The 26572-nt window shown below is 32.6% G+C and overlaps 1 protein-coding gene across 1 annotated transcript in view; it reads right to left on the reverse strand.

Moving 5' to 3' along the window:
- Positions 1-26136, reverse strand: part of LOC127738897 (uncharacterized) — a 64714-nt gene extending 38578 nt beyond the window's left edge. Inside the window, exons 1-11 of the mRNA XM_052250382.1 lie at positions 26131-26136; positions 25441-25542; positions 18821-18988; positions 15541-15676; positions 13629-13770; positions 12246-12306; positions 11452-11557; positions 11065-11156; positions 7854-7980; positions 7313-7444; positions 5150-5380 (exon numbers count right to left, since the gene is read on the reverse strand). Of these exons, the coding sequence (XP_052106342.1) occupies positions 5150-5380; positions 7313-7444; positions 7854-7980; positions 11065-11156; positions 11452-11557; positions 12246-12306; positions 13629-13770; positions 15541-15676; positions 18821-18988; positions 25441-25542; positions 26131-26136 (1303 nt within the window). The remainder of the gene's footprint in view (positions 1-5149; positions 5381-7312; positions 7445-7853; positions 7981-11064; positions 11157-11451; positions 11558-12245; positions 12307-13628; positions 13771-15540; positions 15677-18820; positions 18989-25440; positions 25543-26130) is intronic.
- Positions 26137-26572: the final 436 nt, after the last annotated feature.

Consider the following 26572-nt stretch of genomic DNA (forward strand, 5'->3'; position numbering starts at 1 on the left):
CTCTTTGAAATTTATTCCTTTATTTTTCCCTATGTTTTGATTGTTCAATTTTTTCGATATCTTCGAATCGACGTTTTAGTCTAGGTAAATCGTCACGTGAAATGTGACCACGTTTGATGATATCAGATATTTCATTTACAATTTGTTTGTGATTTGTGGTTGTAAAAGAAAGTAACAGTTGAAGTAGCTGGATTGAACAGTTAAACAAAATTTCATTCCAACGGCTCATGAACCTATTGGATTTCTGTCCCGGTGCCTGGGGACTCACTTTGAAAATCTCCTCAAGAAGAATGTGAATTATATATTGATATAGATTTTGGGTATGCGTCAATGAGTTAGCAACCCAACAGCACGATAAACAAGAAAAGAAATTTAGAAGTAACCATGCTGTCAAAAAAGTGTCTTTACCATATATTAAGCTGTAAATCTCACCAAGAAGAATGGAAAATGTGAGTAAAATCGATAGACTATGTGCTTATGTCTGCCGTCATCCTCAAATTCGTTTAAAGCGAGACGGAAGATACCGTAGGTAACTTTTCTTTGTTGAAATAGTTATTTAAAAAGTGATTAAGATTGTAACACAATGTTGACTGCTGTTCCTCAATATTTGACAATTCTACCTATTATGCCTCTTTGTTTTGCTCACACATTGTTTTCAATATAATGAAATGCTATGCGACTGTCATACAAGTGAGAGGTTTTGCTAGCTATAAAACCAGGTTTTGGAGCCTTACACTTTGTCCTTTGATTAGGGACTTTCAGTTTTGAATTTCCCTTGCTTTGAGTTCTTTTTTTTTTTTGTTATTTTACTTTTTACTGAAAACGCCATGACAAAAAAAAATGAAAAAATACGAAAAGACAACAAAATGCAACATACACTGACATATAAATGAAAACAAGCGTAAACAGTTTCTGGTTAATGACAGGTACAAAAGGTTGGGACTGTTCGATTTAATAGTCGTCAATTAAAAAATGTGACACCACTAGCCACAGTTTCCATTTCATGTTAGACGTTTTTGAAGAATATCACAGAAGTTGATTAATAACATAAACGGTACCAATTTGTCTGTACCATATGCGCATTTCGACAATCAATGTCTCTTCAGTGATGCTCGAGGCCAAAATATTTGAAAATCCAAAGCTTATTAAAAAGATGAAGAGCTATAAATCAAAAAGGACAAAAAAGTATAGCCATAGATCATAGATCTGAATGTGAAAGTACACGAATTGAAATCGAATGTCGGGTGATATTAGCTTGAAATGACATATTCACCTTTTTTTCATATTCACAGGTTAAAGGCAAATAAGTTTTATCCTGCATCGATTTCTTCATTTATGGCAACATCAATGTTATTCAACTGTATTTTAAACAACTGTAACGCTTCGGGTGCATAAAGTTTAAACAAGTGTTATTTTCATGAACCTTAAAAAATGTAAGATATAATGATTATTTGCTTTCCTAACATAGCTTTTCAAATTTCAACTCACGATACATGACAAAGCAACATAAAGGAGTCGAGAAGGCCCTCATATGGCCCCTTCTTCCAGCTAAGATTTCAAATAAATATTTGTTAGCCATTTCATTTATGAATCATAGCTAAAACTATGACTCGATTTGAAACCGGTCTCTTAATTGAAATCTTACGATTCAGCGTTCTTTTAATGACGTCACAAATAGCACTAATTTTGATTTTTCTCTAGAATCAATGAAGACAGGTCTGGATCCTTTAATTGTTAGGACCAGAAACATACAGAGCATCAGTCGACAAAAAAACCCTTAAACATTATGTTTGTTAATAAAAAATACAAATCTGACTGCAATTTTAGTTTGCCAAACTCTAAGCTCTACGTTTCCTAAGCCAAAATATGGTTGAAATCCGGACGAGTTTGTGGCCTTTCACCATAACACCAATATATTTTTGGCCTTTTTCGGATGTAAATGTTACACTTTATATGAACTGCTCGACAAACATAGTCCCATTTCACTTTCTTACAGGTCTTTTGATCAACTTGAAAAAAAACTTTCATCGTGAAACAATGGACTTAATAATTGGAGCAATTTAGGACCATAACTGAACTTACTTATTTTTAAATTTGGATGTTTGTACAAGGAGACATAAATCTCAACATATTGATTTTTCAGTTCAATTATAGGATTAAAATTATTTTCATTATAACATTCGAAGAAGTGTGTTGAAAATATTGACAAATGAATCGGGGCTTTTAAAATCAATATTCCAGGTTTTTTCTTGTGATATTTTGAAAAATAGCCTCTTCGAATTATTTTTTGGGATTGTTAACCTCATTTAAAGGTAATTAAAATAATTGCTAGATATTATATGGTTGTGTTCCTATTTCTCATTTGTCCAGACAAATTGTTACTGTTTCATTTCAAACATTCACATTTCATCATTGGATTCGATTTAAAAACCCAACACATCAGATCGGCACGAATCACAACATAAATATTAAAAAATAAGTACCGACCTTATAGTAATCGTTACTGAGATCTAGTTCAAAGTACCGACCTTATAGTATTAGTTACTCAGATCTAGTATAAACATTAAAAAATAAGTACCGACCATATATTATTAGCAACTGAGATCAAGTTTAAAGTACCGACCTTATAGTATTCGTTACTGAGATCTAGTTCAAAGTACCGACCTTATAGTATTCGTTACTCATATAGTTCAAAGTACCGACCTTATAGTATTCGTTACTCAGATGTAGTTCAAAGTGCCGACTTTATAGTATTCGTTAATGATGAGATCTAGTTCAAAGTACCGACCTTATAGTATTCGTTACTGAGATCTAGTTCAAATTACCGACCTTATAGTATTCGTTACTGATGAGATCTAGCTCAAAGTACCGACCTTATAGTATTCGTTACTGAGATCTAGTTCAAATTACCAACCTTATAGTCTTCGTTACTAAGACCTAGTTCAAAGTACCGACCTTATAGTATTCGTTACTGAGATCTTGATCAAAGTACCGACCTTATAGTATTCGTTACTCATATAGTTCAAAGTACCGACCTTATAGTATTCGTTACTCAGATTTAGTTCAAAGTACCGACTTTATAGTATTCGTTAATGATGAGATCTAGTTCAAAGTACCGACCTTATAGTATTCGTTACTGAGATCTAGTTCAAATTACCGACCTTATAGTATTCGTTACTGATGAGATCACGTTCAAAGTACCGACCTTATAGTCTTCGTTACTGAGACCTAGTTCAAAGTACAGACCTTAGAGTATTCGTTACTGAGATCTAGTTCAAAGTACCGACCTTATAGTATTCGTTACTGATGAGATCTAGTTCAAAGTACCGACCTTATAGTATTCGTTACTGAGATCTAGTTCAAAGTACCGACCTTATAGTAGTCGTTACTCATATAGCTCAAAGTACCGACCTTATAGTATTCGTTACTCAGATATAGTTCAAAGCCAATTTCAAATAGTAGATGAAAGCCAGGAGTGTATAATTACATAGAAACTTTAGGAACGATATCACGAATTGGGCCTTAAAAGCATAGTCAAATTTACCTAAGGTCAACGTTGTCTAATGGAGTTGGAACGTTTGTTTCTCAGTCAGATCCAGGAAAGCGCTCAGACACATACAATTCTTAATTTTTATTTTTTTTTTCATAACACCGGTCTTATAGACTTTAAGTTGCCGATGCTATCATCATCGCTAAATAGTCAGTGCTTCGGTACTGGCATGATTTATAACATACCTTTCTTAAATTGTCCGTTTATAAATTTATCATTTGACCTTAGATTGATTCGCTATTACGTTAAGGTCCAATTTGGTCATATTGCTCTTCACTTGTTTCGGTGTTTATATATCCATGGCTTTCAAATATTTGGATTTGAGAGTTCCTGATGAAGGAAAATTAAGAAAGGCGCTTCAGACGCATAAAATTTATAAAGTGTTTTTTTTTTTCATTTACTTAATAATTTCCTTATTTATCGATTCTTAATATAGTACCTTACAAAATAAGTTTATTCCAAACAATAAATGAATTTATATGGATCGTGTCTAAATTTACGGGCTCAATTAATATTATCACCGTAAATATAAGTATGTGATTTCCCGTTTGTATTAAGTTTTTAACAGATTTTAAGTATTTTGTGGGAACGAAATCCCCGATATAATGATTTTCCAGTTCTATATAGATTACGGTCATGTTAATCTTAAACGTCACTACAGATACGATTATAGCGAACGAGTATGGGAAAACCTTATCGTATGAAGGGAGGGGTCAAAAGAACATCATTGTGCCAAAAAAAAATTAGAAATAGAGAACGATACATCGTCTATTTTGTCGTAATTTTTAAACTATACTTTCCCGTATTCAACTGATAGAAAGGACAATTTTTACTGATATCATTTGATTTATTTATAGTCAGTTTCCTTGAGAAAATTTTCGCAGTGTCACTAGAGATTTTTGATTATTTAAAGCAAAAAATATCATATATTGAGTGTGTTCAAAAATTGTGGTTAATTTAAAAAAAAAACAGGAATATGTCTGTTATTAATGGGATGCAATTGGTGCCCATAGAATTATCTACAACCTGTCGATAATTTTGATTGCCGAAAAGTACATAGATATCAAGCATAAAAATTACAGATTAAATTATATCATTTGAATTGGAGTAGGTGCATCTAATATGTTTACGTATTTTATTACAGAAAACAGCTATATACGAGTTGAACGAAAAATATTTGCAATCAGATAGTTTCAAGCGACCATATGATTAGATGAAAAAGTTCTGATAAGATTCTGTGGACGTGTAGTGTAGATAGTCGAATAGTCGTCGCTGTCATTCGAATTAACAGGACGATCAAACCCACGTAATGTATCTTAAATGTTAACAGAGTTCTTTGTACTTTACACAAACAAAAGTTTTGTGAAGAGGAGACCTTGACTGTATCAGAATTTGTAATTTCATTAGTAAGAACATTCCGTGTAGTGATGTTTTTTTGTTTTTTACTTCTATGTTTGAATACTATTTTGGGCCAAATACGAGCCTTAATGTTCCAACTTCATTAGAGGTTGAATCTTGGAATACAGATTTTAATTCAGTAAAAATTCTACTACCTACCCTCTGGACACAATCCGTTGTGACTCAGAATGCAATACTGACCAGGTTCCCAAACAGCACGATTATCGCTTGTTGTGTCTGATTTCTTAGTACAGAAATTGAAATCGAAGCTAGTTGTTTCGTGTCTAAAATCAAGGTTAAACTTTGTTGATGTCCTTATGCTTTCTACGTATTGTATTATATTTCCTTCTTCGTAGTTTAAGGGACATCCGTTTTCTGGTTTCAAGATTGAAAATGCACCCAACGGCCATCTCAATCCTTGCAATATTCTATCTGAAAATATTTTTTGAAAAAAAACAGTTCATTTTGTTGCAAAACAAAATAAAATGTTAAGTTATGGCATCTTGTATGCACTTTCAATTATTTGTTTGCAACTATTAGTTTTATATGATTCTGATGTTCTTGGTTGTGGTAGGTTGGGAAGATCAGATACAAAAATGCATAACATGTATTTACAATATATACGACAGATAATATTGTCGTCATTTTCCAAAATTCAAAATGTTTAAAAACATTATGAGAAATGAAGAAAGATGAATAGTAAATATCAATGCACTTCCAAGAAAAAATTCAAATATACTCATGGGAAAACGTATTATGGTAGGATCAAACGCAATTCATATGAGATCCTAACTAGTAAATAGTATTAAAAAGTCCTACTAGTGAGACTGTTCTAGTAGATCACACTATTGGAATCAGTTAAGGATTATGCATTATGCCAAACAATGGACTGACCGCGGAATGATAGACGTAAATACTATTTTTCGAATTAGTAAAGTCTGTGCGGCCGTATATTCAAATCAGAATTTAAAACAAACGTATCAGGTCTACGAAAACGTATATCTTTCTTTGAAGATCCAATTTCTACTTATCAGCAGTCCTACCTCCATGAAAAATTGGTTGGTGTCCTAGTAGATAAAGTCCCTTACAATATCGTATTGTTTTAGTTTGTAAAATCACATTACATAATCAGCTTGATAAAAAAATTAGGTATTGACAATTCACTTGGAAAAAATACATATACTCCTACGACATTAATTGAAGAGGAAATCCTGAACAATCATCTGTCTGTTCTATGTTCCTTTTGAAATATCAACCAAAGATGAAAAAATGGATATTCCTTCACAGTATTTGACATGCAAATTACACAGATGTCCTTACAAAACACCTTTATATTGCTAGGTCTTCTAAATGCTACAAGAAACCTCATTCCAAATTGTTGACATCTATTTTATCAGCAATCGAAATTCGGCTTTAAAGTAAAAGACATACTTCTTACTCTAGGGCCAGTGTAAATCAGATATGGATATTAAAACTTTTACAATATACAATCCAAGACTCTTTCTTCTTGCAAAAACACATTTAACTTCTTTACCCTCTACACAAGATTCCTCATTCTAAACTTAAAGACAGATTGAAACTGTTTGTCCGACTTTGTTTTAAAAAAAATGCCCAATGTAGTTTCACATATGATTTTTAGGGATGGATAAATCATTCTGTGTAAAAATAAAAACACTCTGATTCATACAAAACGTTCTTTGAAATTGATGGATTGACAACATATTATCACGTTTGGAAGACTTGGTTTTCAACATATTATCCATATTCCTATATAAAACCATTGGATTGTCGACATGTTCCTTTATTCATATAAGGCAGATTTCATACAAAAGCGTTTTAAGATCTTAACATCACGAAAATGAGGTAGCATTATCCTTTATCTTCCGATACATAGATTATGTTCTCTCACTGAATGATATAAAGTTTGGTGACTGTTTAAAGCATCTATCAAATTAAATTCGATAAAGAATATCATAGATTCAGTAAAGTCTGCTTCATATCTTGGAGTACATATACAAATGACAATGAGGGTTAGTTGAATACTGAATTTCGACAAAAGAGATGATTGCAACTTTCCAATAGTGTTTTTTGTTTCCTTTGTGGCCACATTCCAGCATATGGGATATGAATCTCATAGTTGTTGAATTTTACACCATCAAAACCTTAATATCTTTTATGTTCTTATATTTGTGTTGTTGGGTTGAAATTTCAACATGATTTACCTTACAACTATAGAACAAATATATTTTGCTTTTGACTGTTAATACCTATCACTTACCTAAAGCACACCACAAAGGACAGGATAAAAATGATAGCGTTGAAAGCTATGTTATCGTTTATTTTGGTACACTTTTATTTAATTACCTCCATGATAAACAGTGGTGCATCCTGTTCTTGGATCAAGACCTTTAGGACATCTGCATATACAGGTATCCCGAACAAATGCTACATATCCATCGTTTTTACATTCTGTTGCAAAACCTGAACATTTCATTTCTAAAAAAAAGAAAATAATTAAAATAGTATTACTTACTGTGTATCATATAGTTAAAACAATGTCTACTATAGATATTACCTCTTAATTACGAAATTAACTATGACGCTTTCCCCTTTCGGTAGACAAATAGTAAAATGATTATTGTCTTTAAATTCTGTTGTATAATATTAAAAAAAGCACAATTACAGACGAAGAGCTTTAATCAGTCGGGTAGAACGAAGTGTTCAATAAATTCGCCAGCTTCATTACTCTTTACAGAAGCATGTCTAAAATCGAAATAATTTGAAAAGATGCAAAAAACTAGAAAATTAGAGAAATAAAAATTAAAAAAAAATTTAAAAAAAGTATTGAATTTAGTTCCTTTTAATGCTAGTTATGGTTTAAAGTTGAAAGAAATGAAATACACACCTTTGCATTTATATAGAGATGTAACTTCTTTAAACATGTAGTACATATGTGGATCTGGGTTGGTAAGAAGGTACTCCATATTGGAATCAAACAACGTTAATGTTGGCATGCCGTTATTTGAAAAAGCCTTAAATATAAAGATATTTGAATTGTTCCTTTTACTATCATTATTGTTATTTTAAAAGCCTAAATGTCATGGTCAAAAACAAATAAAATTGTTGGTAAACTTGAATACTACTGTTAAAGAGAAACGTTCTATATTCTGGTGTAACGTTTTCAAAACACTGTAACAACAAAATGTTTTGCCAAAGACATAATTTAACATTTTTGCATAGAAAAAAATGTGAAAAAACTATTGATTGTTGTTTGGTTGACGTCCAATTGCAAATAGTTGATGCATGTTTAGGAGGAGACCAAATTAACAAAAAACACAAGAGTTAGGTCCTGCAAGGTAGGGGTCAACCGGATTGAAGGGCGCGAAATTTTTAATGCCATAGGAATATGAGGGTATGTTGGTTAGGGACAGAAGTTTGTCCTTGCAACAGGCCACATACGGGCCCCATAATTTTTTAACGACCATCGGATTTAACGTCCCCATTCCGAGTATTTATACATTCTGCACATCCAAACGCATGCTCCACTTGAGCAAGGGTTTAACAGCAGGAAGTCCAAGGGATGAATCAAAATAGTCATTTCTAAGAACATGTTTGTCTTATTTGGCTAACAGATAAGCAATTAAGTAGAAACCATCAGGGCTGTAATTTTCTGGTTATCATATATTGTAACGGATAAGGCATTTAATAGTATTTTATATCTTATGCCCAACACTTTTGTAGCATTATTCATAGCAAATAAATTCTATTAGCTTTGCGTTTTTTACTCATGGACATACATTCTATTTGTAAATATTTGTCAAGTTTTCTTTTTTATTAAATGTGTGGTACGGATTTTGCGCTGTTTAATAATTTATAAAAAATTGCGTTTTATTATCTCCTTGTGGGGTTTGGGCATTTGTCAAAACTTGTATGATCATATGAGGTTGTGATTTGAAATAAAATTGCTTGACATGAAAGCATCTTCATTTTCCCCTTTCTATGTTTGATTATTTGCAAATTAAAGGGGACGTTAGAGGAGGTTAAACGGACATGGAAACATTCTTGAATGATCTGAATGATGACAAAAGAATCCAACAAGTCTTTTGCCTACAGTCATATTATATAAAAATGTTAATGTGTGAAACTTCTTGTCATTTTGCGTAAAACTATGTGTAAAATTGACCATGTTGGTGAAATAAATGTCTATATCTTCATTTTACCAAAGTGACACAACTAACATTTACTCATTAGAATGTCCAGATAAAAAATTATCATTCATACAAAAAATAACATGATGTGGACAGTTTTCGCAATTTCACGCGCATGATGGTAGCTCTAATCTTCCTGGTTTTTTTTGGGGATGATACAAATAGATATAAGAAGATGTGGTATGAGTGCCAATGAGACAACTCTCCATCCAAGTCAAAATTTATAAACGTAAACCATTATAGGTCACAGTACGGTCTTCAACACGGAGCCTTGGCTCACACCGAACAGTAAGCTATAAAGGGCCCCAAAAAAATTACTAGTGTAAAACCATTCAAACGGGAAAAACCAACGGTCTAATCTATACAAAAAACGAGAAACAAAAACAACACTTATGAACCACATCAGCAAACGACAACTACTGAACATCAGATTCCTGACTTAGGACAGGTGCAAACAAATGCAGCGGGTTTAAACGTTCTAATGGTACCAAACCTTCACCCTTTTTCTGAAACAATAGTGTAACATCACAACATAGAAAGAAACCTATTTCAGAAACTTTTTATCAATCTTCTCCATAAAGTTGTTTAAACATGTAAAAAGGCATTATAATTCAGCATTTTTTAATGTCGGTAGTCTTTTCCTATTCACAAAAAAAATTTATAATATAATCGGATTTTTTTAATGCAATCTTTTAACAAGAGGCTCTCAAGAGCCTGAATCGCTCACCTGTAATTTTTTGCTTAAATCTTTCATCATTGCTTTTCATTATATATTAATGAGTGGCTTAAAAATGCCATTTAAATGTTTTTGTATCTATTAGTGGCTTGGTTTCTTAACATACAAGGAAATAAAATACAAAATTTATACTAGATACTCTGAAACTCATTCAGCCTAAGTTTGACTGAAATTTATTCAGCAGTTTCAAAGTAGAAGATTTTTTAAAGTAAGCAAACTAGATTAACAAATTGTGAAAAATTGTCTTTAAAGGGCAATTACTCCTTAAGGGGTCAATTGACAATTTTGGTCATATGAAAACTTATTTGTAGATCCTACTTTGCTGAACATTTTAGCTGTTTACAGTTTATCTTTATCTATAATAATATTCAAGATAATAACCAAAAACTGCAAAATTTCCTTAAAATTACCAATTTAGTGGCAGCAACCCAACAATGGGTTATTAGATTCATCTGAAAATTTCAGGGCTGATAGAATTTCACATAATGAACACTTTAACCCCATGTCAGATTTGCTCTAAATGCTTTAGTTTTTGAGATATAAGCCAAAAACTGTATTTCACTCCTATGTTCTATTTTTAGCCATGGCGGCCATGTTTTTTGACAAAACAGAAAATAAAACACAAACTTTATTTTAGATACCCTAAGGATCATTCAGCTTATGTTCGGTTGGAATTGGTTAAGTAGTTTCAGAGGAGAAGATGTTTGAAATAGTTTGCACCGGACGGACGACGACGAAGACGGACGCCGAAGACGGACGACGACAGACGACGTCGGACGCTAAGTGATGGCAAAAGCTCACATTTCCTTCGGAAAGGTGAGCTAACAAGGCATATATTTCTTAAGTTTATCTATAAAAAAAAATTAAAATAAAATTTCTCTTTAAAATAAGAAGCATTTCAACTCATCGGATTGATAGCCACTTGAAAATAATATCAGTACATCGGATTATCGATAAACCGAATGTCGAATGTGTTGAGCTTAAAAGATTAAGTAGGCGAAGAGGAATATTTAACTGCAGTTTACTTTTGTATATATTTTTTTTAAATATGTTTTTTTTAACTCACAGTGAACAGTTTACAAGAGATATCAGTAGTCTACATTCTTAACTGAAGTTGTGCTACTAATCATCTGTTATTCAGTTTATTTATTCATTTTTCTATTGATACTTACGTATTTATTATACAACATAACACTGGCCATATCAAAGTATCCAAAAGTTTTGGATTCCATTGGTTCTACCTCATTATAACCACTAATTTTTTCTAGAATATAAATAGTAAGTTGAAAGTCCGAAAGATAAATTGATGATTAACCTATGTTTTTTTAATTTCATCTAGAGAAATGAATGTTCTTAAGGCTCCTAACAAAGGCAAACTACATTTGAAAGTGCAATGGTATAGGCTATTGAAAAGGCAAATAGTGAACCCTTAAAAACATATTTCTTCATACCTTATTATTTGAATTAAGTATTGATTAGTATTAGTATTAAATGATATTAGAAACTGTTTGTGCAGTTCATCCCAAACAAGATATGAAATGTGTATAAAAGATATCTACCTGGTTCAATGTTCTCTTCGTTTACTCTCAAATATACATCACGTAGTGGACTTTTTTGCTCGTGGTGAAGACCAATCGCATGCCCAAGTTCATGAATACACGTTACCTTAAATAAAATAAAGCACAAATTCCCCAAAACCCTGGTCACATAACGACTTCTAAAAAATAAGTAATATACAAAAAATAAACCTTAAGTGAACAAGTTAACACACCCCATGCCTCAAAATATAGGAAAAGAGCTTATACTCTTGAGAAATTGTTGTATTTTCATAAAAAGAAACAGCAGCATGTTAAATGTTTGGTACGCGTTTTTTGAAACAAGACTTTTCCTCTTGATAAATTTTTGTAAAATGTTGGAGAAATTCTTAAAAATAATCGTCAGAAGGTTTATATTTTATTCAGCACCTCTGAATTGTAATTTTGCTTTTTTAGTTAACAATACATTTCTATCGGGTTTTTTTCATGATCTAGTTTTGCATGTTACAATAACGATCTGATTTAACTGTAGTTCCCTAGAATAAATAGTGTTACTTATATAATTGAGAATCTGCTAAATATAAATAGTATATGTATTTTTCTTCAAAATTGGTTTCTCTGATTTTGTTTATTTTGTATATAAATATTCCTTTGATCAGTCTATTATACGCTATGAAGGATCTGTAGCGACATGAAAATCAAACCTTCTATCCTCAGTTTGAAGAATCAAACCAGAAGGGGATTGATGCATACTTACGATACTCTCATGGGTAGTCACGGTCGTTAAACACCCCCGTAGTAGTAGGATGCATACTTACACCTTTACAACATGAAATTTTCTGGCCGTCCATTTTCATATTTCCAACATGAGACCAGCATCTTAAAGATAAACAAAGTATTGTTTTCCCTTATGTGCTTTTAAAACATTAACATATTTTTGTTCATAGAAACCATTCCCTAGATAGAACATTATATATCGTGTTAAATTGCAAATACGTAATTTACATGCTATCATAATCTGTATTGTTTATAATACTTCCCTTTTTCTTGTCATAATAGAATATAAAAGAACAGAGTTCCAATGTCCCCCGCGTTGCACATATTTTATATATTTCCAAGGGGCATAACTCTTTTTAAAAAAGTCGATCATCCACCATTATATCTCTTGTCCGAGATATTGCTGATATTAACTTATAGTATAAGTTTTTTTATACATCTGGCAAGAATTGTACCCGTGAGAGTGCTAACGAGGTCATTTTCCATAAATTTAATATATCCAAGGAGCATAAATCTATTAAAAAAAGACGATCGGCCACCATTATAGAACTTGTCCGAGATATTGCTTATATTAACATATAGTATAAGTTTTATAAAAATCTGTTAAGAATTGTACCCGTGGGAGCGCTAACGAGGCCATTTTCCATAATCTATTAAAAAAAGTCGATCGGCCACCATTATAGAACTTGTCCGAGATATTGCTTATATTAACCTATAGTATAAGTTTTATAAAAATCTGTCAAGAATTGTACCCGTGAGAGCACTAACGAGGCCATTTTCCTTAAATTTAATATTTCCAAGGAGCATAACTCTTTTAAAAAAGTCAATCGGCCACCGTTATAAAACTTGTCCGAGAAATTGCTGATATTAACCTATAGTATAAGTTTTATAAAAATCTTGCAAGAATTGAGAGAGCGCTAACGAGGCCATTTTCCATAAATTTAATATTTCTAAGGGGCATAACTCTTTTAAAAAAAGTCGATCGGCCACCATTATAGAACTTGTCCGAGATATTGCTGATATTAAGCTATATTGCTGATATTTAACTAACCACAACGCGTTACGCGTGGGAACAAAAATGGGTTCTTTTCATGCTGATTGATTGTTTTGAAGAATTCATTCAGACGAGTGCGAGCTAGAACGTACCATATATTTTCGGCTATTGTTCATATTTGAAAGTCTACAAGCAGATAGTTAATATACATTTGTTGGTGGGTTGCTGTCTTATCAATGTTTATACTGTTTCTTTTTTGTTCATATGTCAGACATTTATTCGTATAAAACAATACAATTGATGTTTTTTATTGCAATTTGACGTTAATAAAATTGAAATAAGATGTCTATACGTGAATGGCTTACACATTTTCATATTTTCATTAATTGCGATTGTTGATTAAAAGTAGGTGTTTATTGTTAAATCTTACCCTTTTTTCTCAACATGTATCAAATAATTATCATGATCCAATGAATATTGTTGACTAGTAGATGATGTCCAGGGAACAAATCGGATACAGGTCCAGTAATGGAATCTACTTTTAGCTCTAATCTTCGACATTACGTTAGTTTCTATAATACAAGGTCATATGTCCAAAGAAGAAAATACCGTGAAGAATAAGAAACAAATAACAAAAATCAAAGCAAATTGAAACAAAGATCAAGCAAAACAAAAAACAAAGATCAAGGATCAAGCAAAACAAAAAACAAACCTTTTTCTGACACAATAAAATGTCTCCCGTTTCCTCCTATGTAATTTTACAAAAGACAGTAACAATATTTTTATCGATTTGCCCAAAACTTTGAAATGCACAACTATTCATGTTGGGACAATTTTGGTAAGTTTCGCTCCATTCCAGTTTAAAATGTGACTATTTAATGACACACTTTCCCATGTGCAAAAAACACAATAACATAACAGAACAAAAACAAAAACAAGCAAGCCTGAGTAACAAAGAACGATAACATGAAAATTTCTGATTCAACAAAAATTTGAAATGTACAGTTTAACGTTTTATGAAATAGTTTCGCTTAATTTTTATATATCTTCTACAGGATAGATTGGAATGACGAATGCTCTGGAAAGTGATTGAAATATATATCATGTGTCCACACTTCGCTTACAAGGATCAAGAATTTGACAATGTTCCGTTCTACTTTCTGTTCTAATAATTAACCAAATGTCTTCCCCCAGCATTTTTTTGGAAGACGTGTTCACATAACGACAACCACCAGGTGAATAAACTCATCATAAAAACCAAGCTTATCATTTGGTATGCCTTACGCACGTTTCGTCACAAAATACTCATCAGTGACGTTCGATTCAAAACAATTTAAAAAATTGATCCCAAGAAGGTCTACAAAACAAAAGAGTAGAATGAACGGTTGTCAGATCCTTGCAAGAAAAACGTGAACACATCATCTATATTTCAATCAGATTGCTTAGTATGAAGTGAATCTGTTTCGTGGGTTTCTACACATACCAATGTAAAATGCTGATTATTTTACAAGTTTTCCCATCTGAAGACGTATCAGAATCCATGTTTGGCAATTAGAGACCCAAAAATTCTATCTCATAAAAAAATCCAATGACAAATCAAATTAATCAAAGCCATTCCAGAATAAATATTGTGCGAAATTTTGCGTTACAGACTTGTAAACGGGCAGTCGATTATACGGACTGTTAGTAAAGTCGAATACAACGGACTTCCTGCACACAATTTGGGGTAGAGACATTAAATTATTAATCGATAAAAAAAATTAATTGAGACTGAAAACAAACTAACTGGCTGTGGAAATATATATAGGTTGTATAGCGGTTGTTTGAAATCTGTTACGATAAAAGCCTTTCATTATAACGAACAAATAAAAGTAAAGTTGTTATTTATAGTTCTTTTTGTGTTTTCATATTCAAATCTAATGTACATAATAAATAATTCAAAAGGTCGATCGTCTTTTGAATAATTTACTAATCAATACAGAGGTGAGGTAAAGTTTGTGTGTTGTCGTTTTGTTTTCCTTGGGATTTTTGTTTTGTTTGCTACAGCAGCATTTTATTTTGGAAATTAATTTTGTATTAATGTCAAGGTACAGTTAAACGGCTAAAATATTCATAGGGTCACCGACTTTGTGTTCGATGTATAAATCAATCGGTTACCTAGTTTGTAGTGAAAAACGTCAAAAATCGATGTTTCACCGCTTACAACGCGATGAATTTACGCTTATTTCGACGTTTTGTGGCATTCTTCACCTGTAACACCACATTGAATTATGTATACCGTAATAACAATTTTGGTGTAAGCATTGGTTTCATTACAATACAAAGCAAAATTAACAGCAAACCTTCAATGGTGTCTGTAAATGTATAAGGAACAATTCCTTTATCCCAGTACTTATCAGAATCTTCAATGGCAAGTCTCTTTGATCTACTTGTCTTCTTCAGCAATTTATTTTTGGACGATTGTCCAACGTGATAACTCTTCTGTAAGGAATTGGTTAAGTCATTATAGATAAACTCGTCATAGATACCAGTATTCAAATTTTGTACGCCAGACGCGCGGTTCGTCTACAAAAGACTCATCAGTGATGCTCGAATCAAAAAAGCTAAAAATTCCAAATAAAGTACGAAGTTGAAGAGCATTGAGGACCCGAAATTCCGAAAGGTATTGCCAAATACAGCAAAGGTAATCTATTCCTGAAGTAGAAAAGCCTTAGTATTTGGAAAATTTCAAAATTTTATAAATAGTTAATTTATAATGATCGCCATATCAATGATAATTCATGTCAACATAGAAGTGCTGACTACTGGGCTGGTGATACGGTGATACCCTTGGGGAGAAACCGCCACCAGGAATGGCATCGACCCAGTGATTGTCAAAAGGAATTTTCAGTTAAACTTAGTAACACGTTATTGACCAAGCCCAATCCCCCCCCCTTTTTTCCCCCAAAAACAATTGCAAAATTATGGACAGCCTGCAACTAAGTCGAATCACATATCAACAAACATATTAACCAGTGAAAAAAAGTTAAGACAATGATAAATTTACCGCGCTTCTTTTGACATTAGATCGTCTCTCTTTTCAAGTTCAGGCTGTAAATTTCTCAAAAATATATTACCTTCAGTTTACGCCAAAAATTTGATTCACATTTGCGATATTGTTGACATTTCAATTTGCAAATCGCAATAGAGTAAATGCATGATGATCATAAGATATTTATTAGCAGCCACTATTTGAGATAACATGTAGCGATTGAATTAGAAATTTTATTTCGAAGGACCTTCTTTTCTTAACGATAAAAGATTAAGGTAGCAATATAAAGTATGAATGTACAACATGCATTTAAGGTGGTATTGGAATATAAACAAACTAGAGGCTCTCAAGAGCCTGTGTCGCTCACCTGATTCTACTTTGGTTTTGGAAATCATGTAAAAATAGATTAAAATCATAACAGATACCCTAATAATGATTGAGGCCAAATTTGGTTTTATATTGGCCCCGTAATTTAATAAAAAATCCTGGTGGCCATCTTGAGCAGTAAATCAGCAACAAAGTAGCAACACTTCATCAGCACCTCATACGTAACATTTAAGCCATATATGGTTTCATTCCATTCAATGCACCTTTTGTATTATTTCCCATAGGGTTTATGTTAAACTAAGTCCCCTACAGGCGGCCATCTTGGATGATGATTCGGCTACAAAGTAACAACACTTGGTCAGCACCTCATTAGAAACATTCATGCCATGTTTGGTTTCATTTTATTCAGTGGTTCTCTAGAAGAAAACGTTTGTATGTATTTCCCATAGGATCCTATGTTAAACTTACTCCTCCTGCTGGCAGCCATCTTGGATGACAAATCAGCTACAAAGTAACAACACTTGGTCAGCACCTCAAAAGAAACATTCATACCATGTTTGGTTTCAATCAATTAAGCGGTTTTCTAGAAGAAGACATTTGAATATATTTCCCATAAGGTCCTTTGTTAAACTAATTTACCCGTTGGCAGCCATCTTGGTTGATGGATTTGCTACAAAGTAACACTTGGTCAGCACCTCATAAGGAACATTCATGCCATGTTTGGTTCATTCCATTCAGTGGTTCTCTGAAAGAAGACATTTGTATGTATTGTCCATAGGGTCCTATGTTAAACAAAGTCCCCCGCTGGCAGCCATCTTGGATGAAAGATAGGCTTCAAGTAACAACACTTGGTCAGCACCTCATAAGGAACATTCATGCCATGTTTGGTTTCATTCCATTCAGTGATTCTCTAAAAGAAGACATTTGTATGTATTGTCCATAGGGTCCTATGTTAAACAAAGTCCCACGCTGGCAGCCATCTTGGATGAAAGATAGGCTTCAAGTAACAACACTTGGTCAGCACCTCATAAAAAACATCCATGCCATGTTTGGTTTCATTCCATTCAGTGGTTCTTTAAAAGAAGACATTTGTATGCTCACCTTCGGGCCAGGTGAGCTAAAAATGATAGACATTTTTCATATGTATCAAACTGTAGTATAAATTGTGATATTTTCAAAAATCTAATAAATGTGATATGTCGCCGAGCTGGTTTTCAAGTTACAAAGGCTGAAAAAAGGACAAAAAAAGGGGCATGGATTATACAGAGAAAACGTCTCATAATGTGAATAGAAGAAAAACTAAATGATATAATTTTGAAATAAAATTTGAAAAGATAGCTCTTATAAAATACTTTCAGAATATTTAAAGAAAAAATGGGGTTATCGTGCGCTTTTTCCTGCTGTAACATAAAATAGAACCATTCCCTGGAGTTTCCTTTATGCATTGTACTATTTATGAGTTACCTTCCCTTAATAGAAAAAGTAATAAAGAATTAAACCAAGCAAAATCATTTTACTTTTGTAAATAAAAAGGTTTATTCTAACTAAAAATCGCATAAATTTGTACATTTAAATAAAAATTCTTTTTTTATTAATTCCACTCCTGCATTGAATTTGCTGACTTGATTAAAAATCTAGACCTATTGTAATCTGCTATTTTACAATCCAAGATGACGGAAAACAGCCATACTACCGTAAGGTTTCCAATGAAAGTAAAATATTGAAACTATGAACGTCTGATAAGGTATCAAGCAATTAAACGTGGGGTGTGTCAAAGAAACAACAGCCAAACCAAAGAGCAGAAAACAGCCAAATGCCACCAATGGGTCTTCAACGAGAAAATCACGCACCCGGAGGCGGGTTTCAGCTGGCTCTTAACAATAACGTGTAGTAGTTCAGCGAAAATGGACGTCACACTAAACCCCAAAACATACAAATGAACCAAAATTAGAAAAACACACACGTCTAACAAAGGCAAGAGGTTCCTGACATGGGACAGGCGCAAAAATGCGACGGGTTAAATATGTTTTTTGAGATCTGAACCCTCCCCCTATGCCTCTAGCAAATGTGGAATACGCACAGTAAAACTTATTTTACTAACATACCAGCTCCAGACCTCAATTAAACTGATCGAAGGATTATGTTTTCATCATATTAAATTCAACCACAATCCCTCACGTTAGGGGTTTAGTATCATGTCATCATAAATTATACAAGAAGAACATAACTGTTTCGAACAAATATGAACATAATTGTGAACATACTTCATAATTTTCAGCTTCAAATGATTCTTTAACGTTGTCTGGATCTTGTCCCTTCTCCATCGCTAATTTCCTTTGTTCCTGATAATCTATATATTGCTCTTCTTCCTTCTGTAATTCAAATTCGTAACCAGACGTTTCGTCATTTTCTTCCTTTGCTTTAACTTCGTCCTATCAAAACGTACAAAAAAGAAGTAGTTTTACATTTTGTAGGATGTACACATCTTGAACTGTGTATTAATTTACTTCATTTCAGTTCACGATTTCTGAGAATTCGAATAACCTACAAGTGATTGCTAGTCAGAGATTGGGTAAGAAATAAATGCGTTTTGAAACCGTTATAAAAAAAAGTATTTTTTCTGCAAATCTAATCATTCAAATAAAAAAAAAGCTTATGCAAATCATCCACAGGTACACAGGATTAGAATAAAAACTTTTGATTCGTTATATTCAGGTAAAAAAAATGATGATATTGTTCAGGGGGTTAGCATTATTAACTTTTTGCCTCTGGGATCATCACAGTCTACAATCGCCGAATTGTTTCCATACAAAATAATAAAAAAACTTTGTAGAAACTTAATTATTATAGTTTTCAGTCGCCGAATAGTTTTGATCAAAAAATGGTAATGAACTAAAAACAAAAACTCGATACAGAACAAAATTAGAATATGAATCAATATAATGTAACAGCACAATCGTCAAATTAAAGGATGACATTAATTAATAAATGAATCATCTGTCTTTAAGTTAACTTCTTAAACAAATGAAACCAACTTAGTTACGTAAGAATTATTTAGAGAAAAGACGTAATCGGTATATTTGTATGCGAAGTTCCCTTTCTCCTTGGGTTTTTTTACTTCTATCTATATATATCAAAAAGACTTATATAGTTGTTTTTATTTATGTATTTATGTATTTATATAGGTACATATTTAATTTCAGATAATAAATAATATATTTTTGAAAACATCAGTAACTAATGTCTGAGGGTTGGTTAACAAATATGTAACAATGCGTGGTAGGCCACCATAATATCTATGTCAAAAAGAATTTACATTCTCCCCTTCTGCCAATATGGTAATGAATAAATTGATTGAAATGTATATAAGTTACATTTGAAAATAAGGTTCAATACATATCAACAATAAGTAACATAAAATTATATATTGGTCAACCATAAAGTATTTACATATGTATCAGTTATCGTACACAGAACAATTGTCAAAAGTGTCTACCTTCAAAATTTTATTCGTAATCGTATCTATTGGGATGCAAAATAGTTTTTAACAATTTATTATATATTTTGTCATCTTTCAAGTCTGGCCCACTTTACAGAATTGAAAAAAGAAAAATTAATAATATTCTTTTGAATAAAGAATTTAAATACTATAATTATTTATTCACTTTACGTGTCTTATGCGGTTATCACAATTGTCATAGAGTCATGCAACTGCAAAAAAAAAAACAATACACATATTATGAATATTTCAATTATGAAAGTAATTGTTAGTTTTGTTATATAAAACTTGAATATTTCGAATAAAATCATTGAAAAGAAGAAAAAACATTAAAATAATTAGAAATTAAACGCAACGTTTTGAAATAAAATCTATATAATTCTGCCAATAACTAAAATTATAATTATACTAATGCAACACAAAAGAAAAGAAAGACGAATAAAATAAAAGTTGAAAAAATTCTATTTGAAAAAAAGACGGATGATATAAAAGCTTCATAGATCATAGACAGGCAAAACAAAATGGCAAAAAAAAAAACGAAAACAACGAAAAGACAAACAAAATTCAACAAAACACTACATAAAAACCTGAAGACGGAGCATTATAAACCCCATCAAAAATTGGGGGTCATCTTAGATGCTCCGAAATAATCGCAATACAGGTTCATGCTTGTAATGGCTTATATCCCAATGCGAGAACAACCTACGCAATCTTAACTTTATCTCTTTCAGTTTGAGCCACGCGTTTTTTTTTTTTGAATTCGTTCAATTAAACGGCCTTATTATTTCAATCTGTCTCTACGTTTAGAATGATGAATACTGGCGTAGAGGTCAAATGTTTTTTTTTAAACTGTTGCAAGAGGAAAAAACCTAAAATAGACTGTCCACTCTAACAAATCTTAGGAATTTTTAGTCTCCAAACTCTGAAGCTCGATCTTTAACGCTGATAAAATGGATAATATAATTTAAAACGAGGTTTCGCGGAGCGTTTTGCAGACTTATCAATACAACGTTGTGTATAAGGACACTTTTGTAATTTTTGTATTCAGACCAGTAACGGAAAATCTAGTGCTTCATCTTTGGTTGAAATTCCAAATGAACATAGAACAGGTTCAATGATAGTTCGGAATTTTCTCACTGGTAAGTGTCGTCAGAGTATATGTGAGTGAATTGTAAATACGTAGTTTCTGTATTGAGCAGTATTTGTAATATGATTTAGAAACAAAAACAATGTTGTTCGGGGCATTGTCAGCAGGCACACCACGATATTTCATTCAGGTAGAACATGAGTGTAACAACATTTGAAATATGCACTCAAACTAATTTGCCAACAGCTCCATTCGACAAATATTAAGAGAAAGAGAAAGTTTATGAATGAGAGTATATGCATATGATTTTTTTAGCTTCAATGCGACTCCGTCTGATGTACTGATTAATAAGTGCATCATCAATGTATAACATGCAACAGATGTTTATTTAGTAAAAAATAATAAATGACAAAATCTAAAATTCCTGCAATCAGGGTGATAACCAGGTGTACAAATTCACCTCCGAAGGTAAGTTTGGAGGGTTTATCTGAAAGTGTTGTGATACTAGTTAGGGTAAAAGCTGTAGTTCTCGTGAGAAAAAAAAGATTTCATGGGCAATCCGTCTATGTGTTTACTTTAAAAACAAGATTACAGATTGCATGTTACAATTATATATAAGTCGATGCCACTGCTGGTGGACGTTTCGTCCCCAATGGTATCACCAGCCCAGTGGTCAGCACTTTAATGCTGCCATGAAATATCATTGAGTATGTTCATTTCATTACATATCATTTCCTCGATATCAATGGTTTTGATTTACATTTCTTTTTGAAAGTTAAGTCAAACTTTCACAAAATGCAAGTAGGTCTAGTCAGACCACTTTTTTACCATCATAAAACATGCGATCATAACCCGTATCATGCCAACAACTGGTGTTAGAATAAATGTGTTTATTTCCGATGCAAAGACCCTATGAGTGAATCAATATTAATTCCAAAAATGCGATCTTTAATGACCTTAAATAACAGTATCCCTTCTGAATAAGTCTGGTTATCTTTTGAGGTGAATGACGACATGTTTGTGCTTTGTATAGAATGTTACCATAGAAGATCTATACTTACAAAAATTTGTTTGAATATGCCTCATTTTGTAAATTACAGATAACAATCAGATTCATAATAATGCAATGGAAGTTTGAGTACAGTATACTGAAAGTGCATGCGATAATCTAAATCCGCTACCTGTATACTTATAATTATTGGTTGTTTCTAGTCAATCATTCATGATTATTAGGTGGTTATATGAAGTCACTGATAATAGGTCTTAATTAATATAACAACAGTAATTTTTAAAAAAAACATCTCAACAAAAGTTTTAAAAAAAGGTGAGAAAGATACCAAAGTGACATTCAATTTCATTAGTCGAAAATAAACTGACAACACCATATTTAAAAAATAAAAAAAGACCAACAGACAAATAACAGTACATAAAAGACAATATAGAAAACTTAAAACAGAGCCAACAGGAACCCCACCAAAAACTGTGGGTAATCTGAAATAATTGACACAATGGATAAGCGTTGGATCATTAAAAAGATACCACTAACCTTCTGGGTTCGTTTATCCATTGTACTAACACTATTGATTTCTTCACAAAAAGGTCCCATACGATATAATCCTATTCAGTAATAATAACAGAAAGATAAATTTGGGGAATATAACTAAAAATGCAATTTCATGGCCAGTAAATGACTTCTATGATACCCATCCTTCAAATTATATTGAACCGCCTCGGTGGGTTCGAACCCCAGCCGGATCAAACCAAATACTTTAAAATTGGTATTTGCTGCTTCTCCACCAAGCACGCAGCATTAAGGAGTAAGAGCAAAGACTAATCGGCTCGGAGTCAATATAATGTGTCCGGGTAAGGTGACATGTCTTTCTGTGGACTGTTACCTTGTGAGCTAGCACGTTAAAAATCCGGGTTCGCGTGTCGGTCTAGTACAAAGCAGGGTAACTACTCATATTACATTAACATGTTCTCGTCCTGAATATGCATATTAATTTGCCGCTGGACGTTAAGCAGCCATCCATCATCATCATCATCATCATCATCATCATCAAATTATATTATCACGCTATATCATATCAGAGTGAATTGCGCTATATGCATTACATTCTTTTGGTTAAAATATTCACTATTCAGCATGAATTAACTGGATATATATTCGAATTTTTGATTGACACTCCGATGGGCATCAATTGTACTGATTTTAGCAAATTTTTGCTTTACTTGCATGAAGCATAAATCAGTCTCATGGCTTTAGCATTCATATTAGACATGTAAGAATTTGTTACCGAGGAGAAGTTATGGTCACTACTGAGAGAACACTGCAAGACTGCAATGTTGCAGCAGTAAACCTATTCCAATTACCATTACAATGACCTTAACCCAAGTCTATTGTCAGCGAAAATACTTTTATGATGCAATGATGGAGTACAATTGAGCATTTAGTCTTGTTAAAATCTAAGTTAATTTCTGGTTTTTTCTTATTGTAAATTTACCAGTGTTCAGACAATTCAGAACTGTTCGGTAGCTTTTTAGACAATTCAATATGTTGTTATTGTGTACAGGTAAATAACAATTGCTATACAGCCTAAACATAAACTGAACAGATTGACTGCAAGTGTCTGAACAGTACTGAATTCACCACAGTGGACAAGTAAAAATGTGTACTGCGAGACTGAACAGGACTTTATAATATAGTGTTGAGTCTTTTAAGAGCTGTTCAGATCAAAATAACCGTTTCAGTTCAAAATTGGTTAACTAGTGGTATACACTTAAAAGAGGGCTATTTTGAAGACCAAACAGATAACTTATTATCATAATTAGTGTTAGTTATTTAAAAATAATAATAATCCAAAAAATATTACTACATCACCTACCACAGGTACACATGTGACAGTTGATAACTTCCGTGAGAAACATCGATCTCTCATTCAATAACTGGTATTTCGGGGTTAAACTGACCTAGTCCTCTATAAAAAAAGTTTTGTAATGTTGATGTCAGTTTTGAATCTGGCATAAACATTACAAAACTTTTACAGTCTTCTTCATGGGCAATCGTTAAAAAACAAAGATACCAAGCTGTTGGATTGATTGATTGTTGGTTGCTTAACGTCCAGTGGCAAATCCAAGCTGTTGGAAGTTTACTGATTGATATTTAGTCTTAGAAACATGATGTGTTTATAAGATGTTACTGGCTTTTAACTAGTTGTCAGTAACTGCGAAGACTCCCAGATCTGTACTTTGTGTCTATTTTGTTGTGAGGGAGGTATAAATTCCCTGCCACGTCCGGTATGTGTTTTTGTTAGATGTGTTTTTTTCTTCTTTCGACTTATCTGACGAGTTAAGCCCTTTTCAACTGATTTTAATAGTTTGTTCTTATGTCGTGCAATTACACAACTGTCTAAGGTTAGGGGAGGGTTCGCGCCTTTAAACATGTTAAACCCCGCCACATTTTATACGTTCCTGTCCCAAGTCAGGAACCTGTATTTGCTGTTTCTCACATTTGTTTTTCGTTTATTGTTTTTTATAGTTGGTTCTTGTGTCGTGCCGTTACAGCAGTGTCCCAGGTTATAGGGAGGATTGGCGCCTTCAAACATATTCAACCCCGCCAAATTTTTGTATGTGCCTGTCCCAAGGCAGGAGCCTGTAGTTCATTGGTTGTCGTTGGTTCATGTCTGAAATATTTGTTTTTCGTAAATTGTGTTGTTATAAATTAAGACGTTAGTTTTCTCATTTGAATTATTTCATATTTTTGAGGGCCTTTTATAACCGACTATACGGTATGAGTGTTTCTTATTGTTGAAGGCCGTGCGGTTGCCTATAATTGCTTACATCCACTTCATTAGGTCTTTGGTGGATAGTTGTTTCATTTGCAATCATACCACATCTCCTTATGTTTATACTATAAACGAAAGAGTCACAAATGACCATGGTAATATTTTCGTAACAATGTCACCTTTTTTTTAACTGATTTCGACACTTGCCTAATTATAGATTTTTTGGCACTTGACTTAACGCTGCAGCGCTGTTATAGTATTAGAATGATATACTCCCCGTATACTACTTATGTTTTTGAAGGATGTTTATCATTGGAACACTAATTTTAAGTGTTCGTAAACGTTTATTGTTTTCAGTGCACGTGACTCAAACGCCCAACACAATGACATTTCCATAATAGATTAATATTCTTTATTGATAGGTCTGTTGATCTGCTGTACTGTTACATTAGGAGAGTGGTTAATTTTGCTCTAAAAGGGATAGGACTGAAAGAGTTCTGATTATAACATTACCTCCAATTCTTCTTCTTCTTCAAACGCCTCCCGACTTTGCCCAACTGGTCCCATGATTTTATAATATCTCGATACTGCTTTAAAACCAATTCCATTCGGAGCCTGTTTAATTTGAAAAATTGCAGTAAAATACAATGTTAAATATTAATCAAATAATATTTTCTCTTTGTATTCTAAATTTGCTTCAGAAGACATTGAGTATTCATAAAAATATGAGAATAATCATTATGGTTGTCTCGTTTTTAATCTAAAATTTTGGTTTGAATCAAAAGTCCATAAAAATGACAAAAATACATAAAAGTTCACCAGTTGCACTTTCCTCAATGTCTCACATGTTTGCTATCCATAATATTGCGTTATATCTTTTTCACGCTGATGACCAATATTGAGGCCTGACTTAAAATGCACAAGTCTCCAGAGCTTTGAGTGATTTGAATAAAATCAAACATAAAATATAGCAAGTGGACAACCAAAGCTGTTACAAACATTTTGTAAAGACAATATCTCAGATAAATAGGCGGGATGACATGAAGGGAAATGGTTCTTCTAAGTATGAATAGATTGAATATGGGTAAATGATACATCAAAAGTAAATTGAAATAGACGTGAGGAAAAGTATTTCATTACAACACTACAACACTAACCAATATTTCTTTTTCTACGCATTGGTTCAATATAAGAGACAATCACCTCCATGTTTTTTTTGTGATATGCTTACTATAATTTGCTATATTGTACACTGTTACCACACGAAACAAGTAAGCTATGTCGTGTGAATCTAAATAAATTTCATACGAGTATTTTCCTATTGAATAAAAGAATATAGAATTACCACTTATTGAATTAATAGTTTTGAAATGTTTATGCGACAAAGCAAGTGAAAAAAGAAATCATACTGAGTTTCTTGCATCCATGTTATTTTGACTCTAGTGAAAGTTGTCGTTTTAGAAATCATATCACATCTTCTTATGTTAACTAGTGAATATGTTGACCTAAAATGTTAGTTTTACCGGAGAGTGTAATACCGCGATCTTCCTTCATCGGTATTACCTTTTCAGTGACTAATACTTTTCGTCATTCATTAAACAATTAAAAAACTAGTTCTGTTTATTTTGTTCTTATCCCTACTATT

Source organism: Mytilus californianus, unplaced genomic scaffold (assembly GCF_021869535.1).
Source record: "Mytilus californianus isolate M0D057914Y unplaced genomic scaffold, xbMytCali1.0.p SCAF_1, whole genome shotgun sequence".
Lineage (NCBI taxonomy): Eukaryota > Metazoa > Mollusca > Bivalvia > Mytilida > Mytilidae > Mytilus > Mytilus californianus.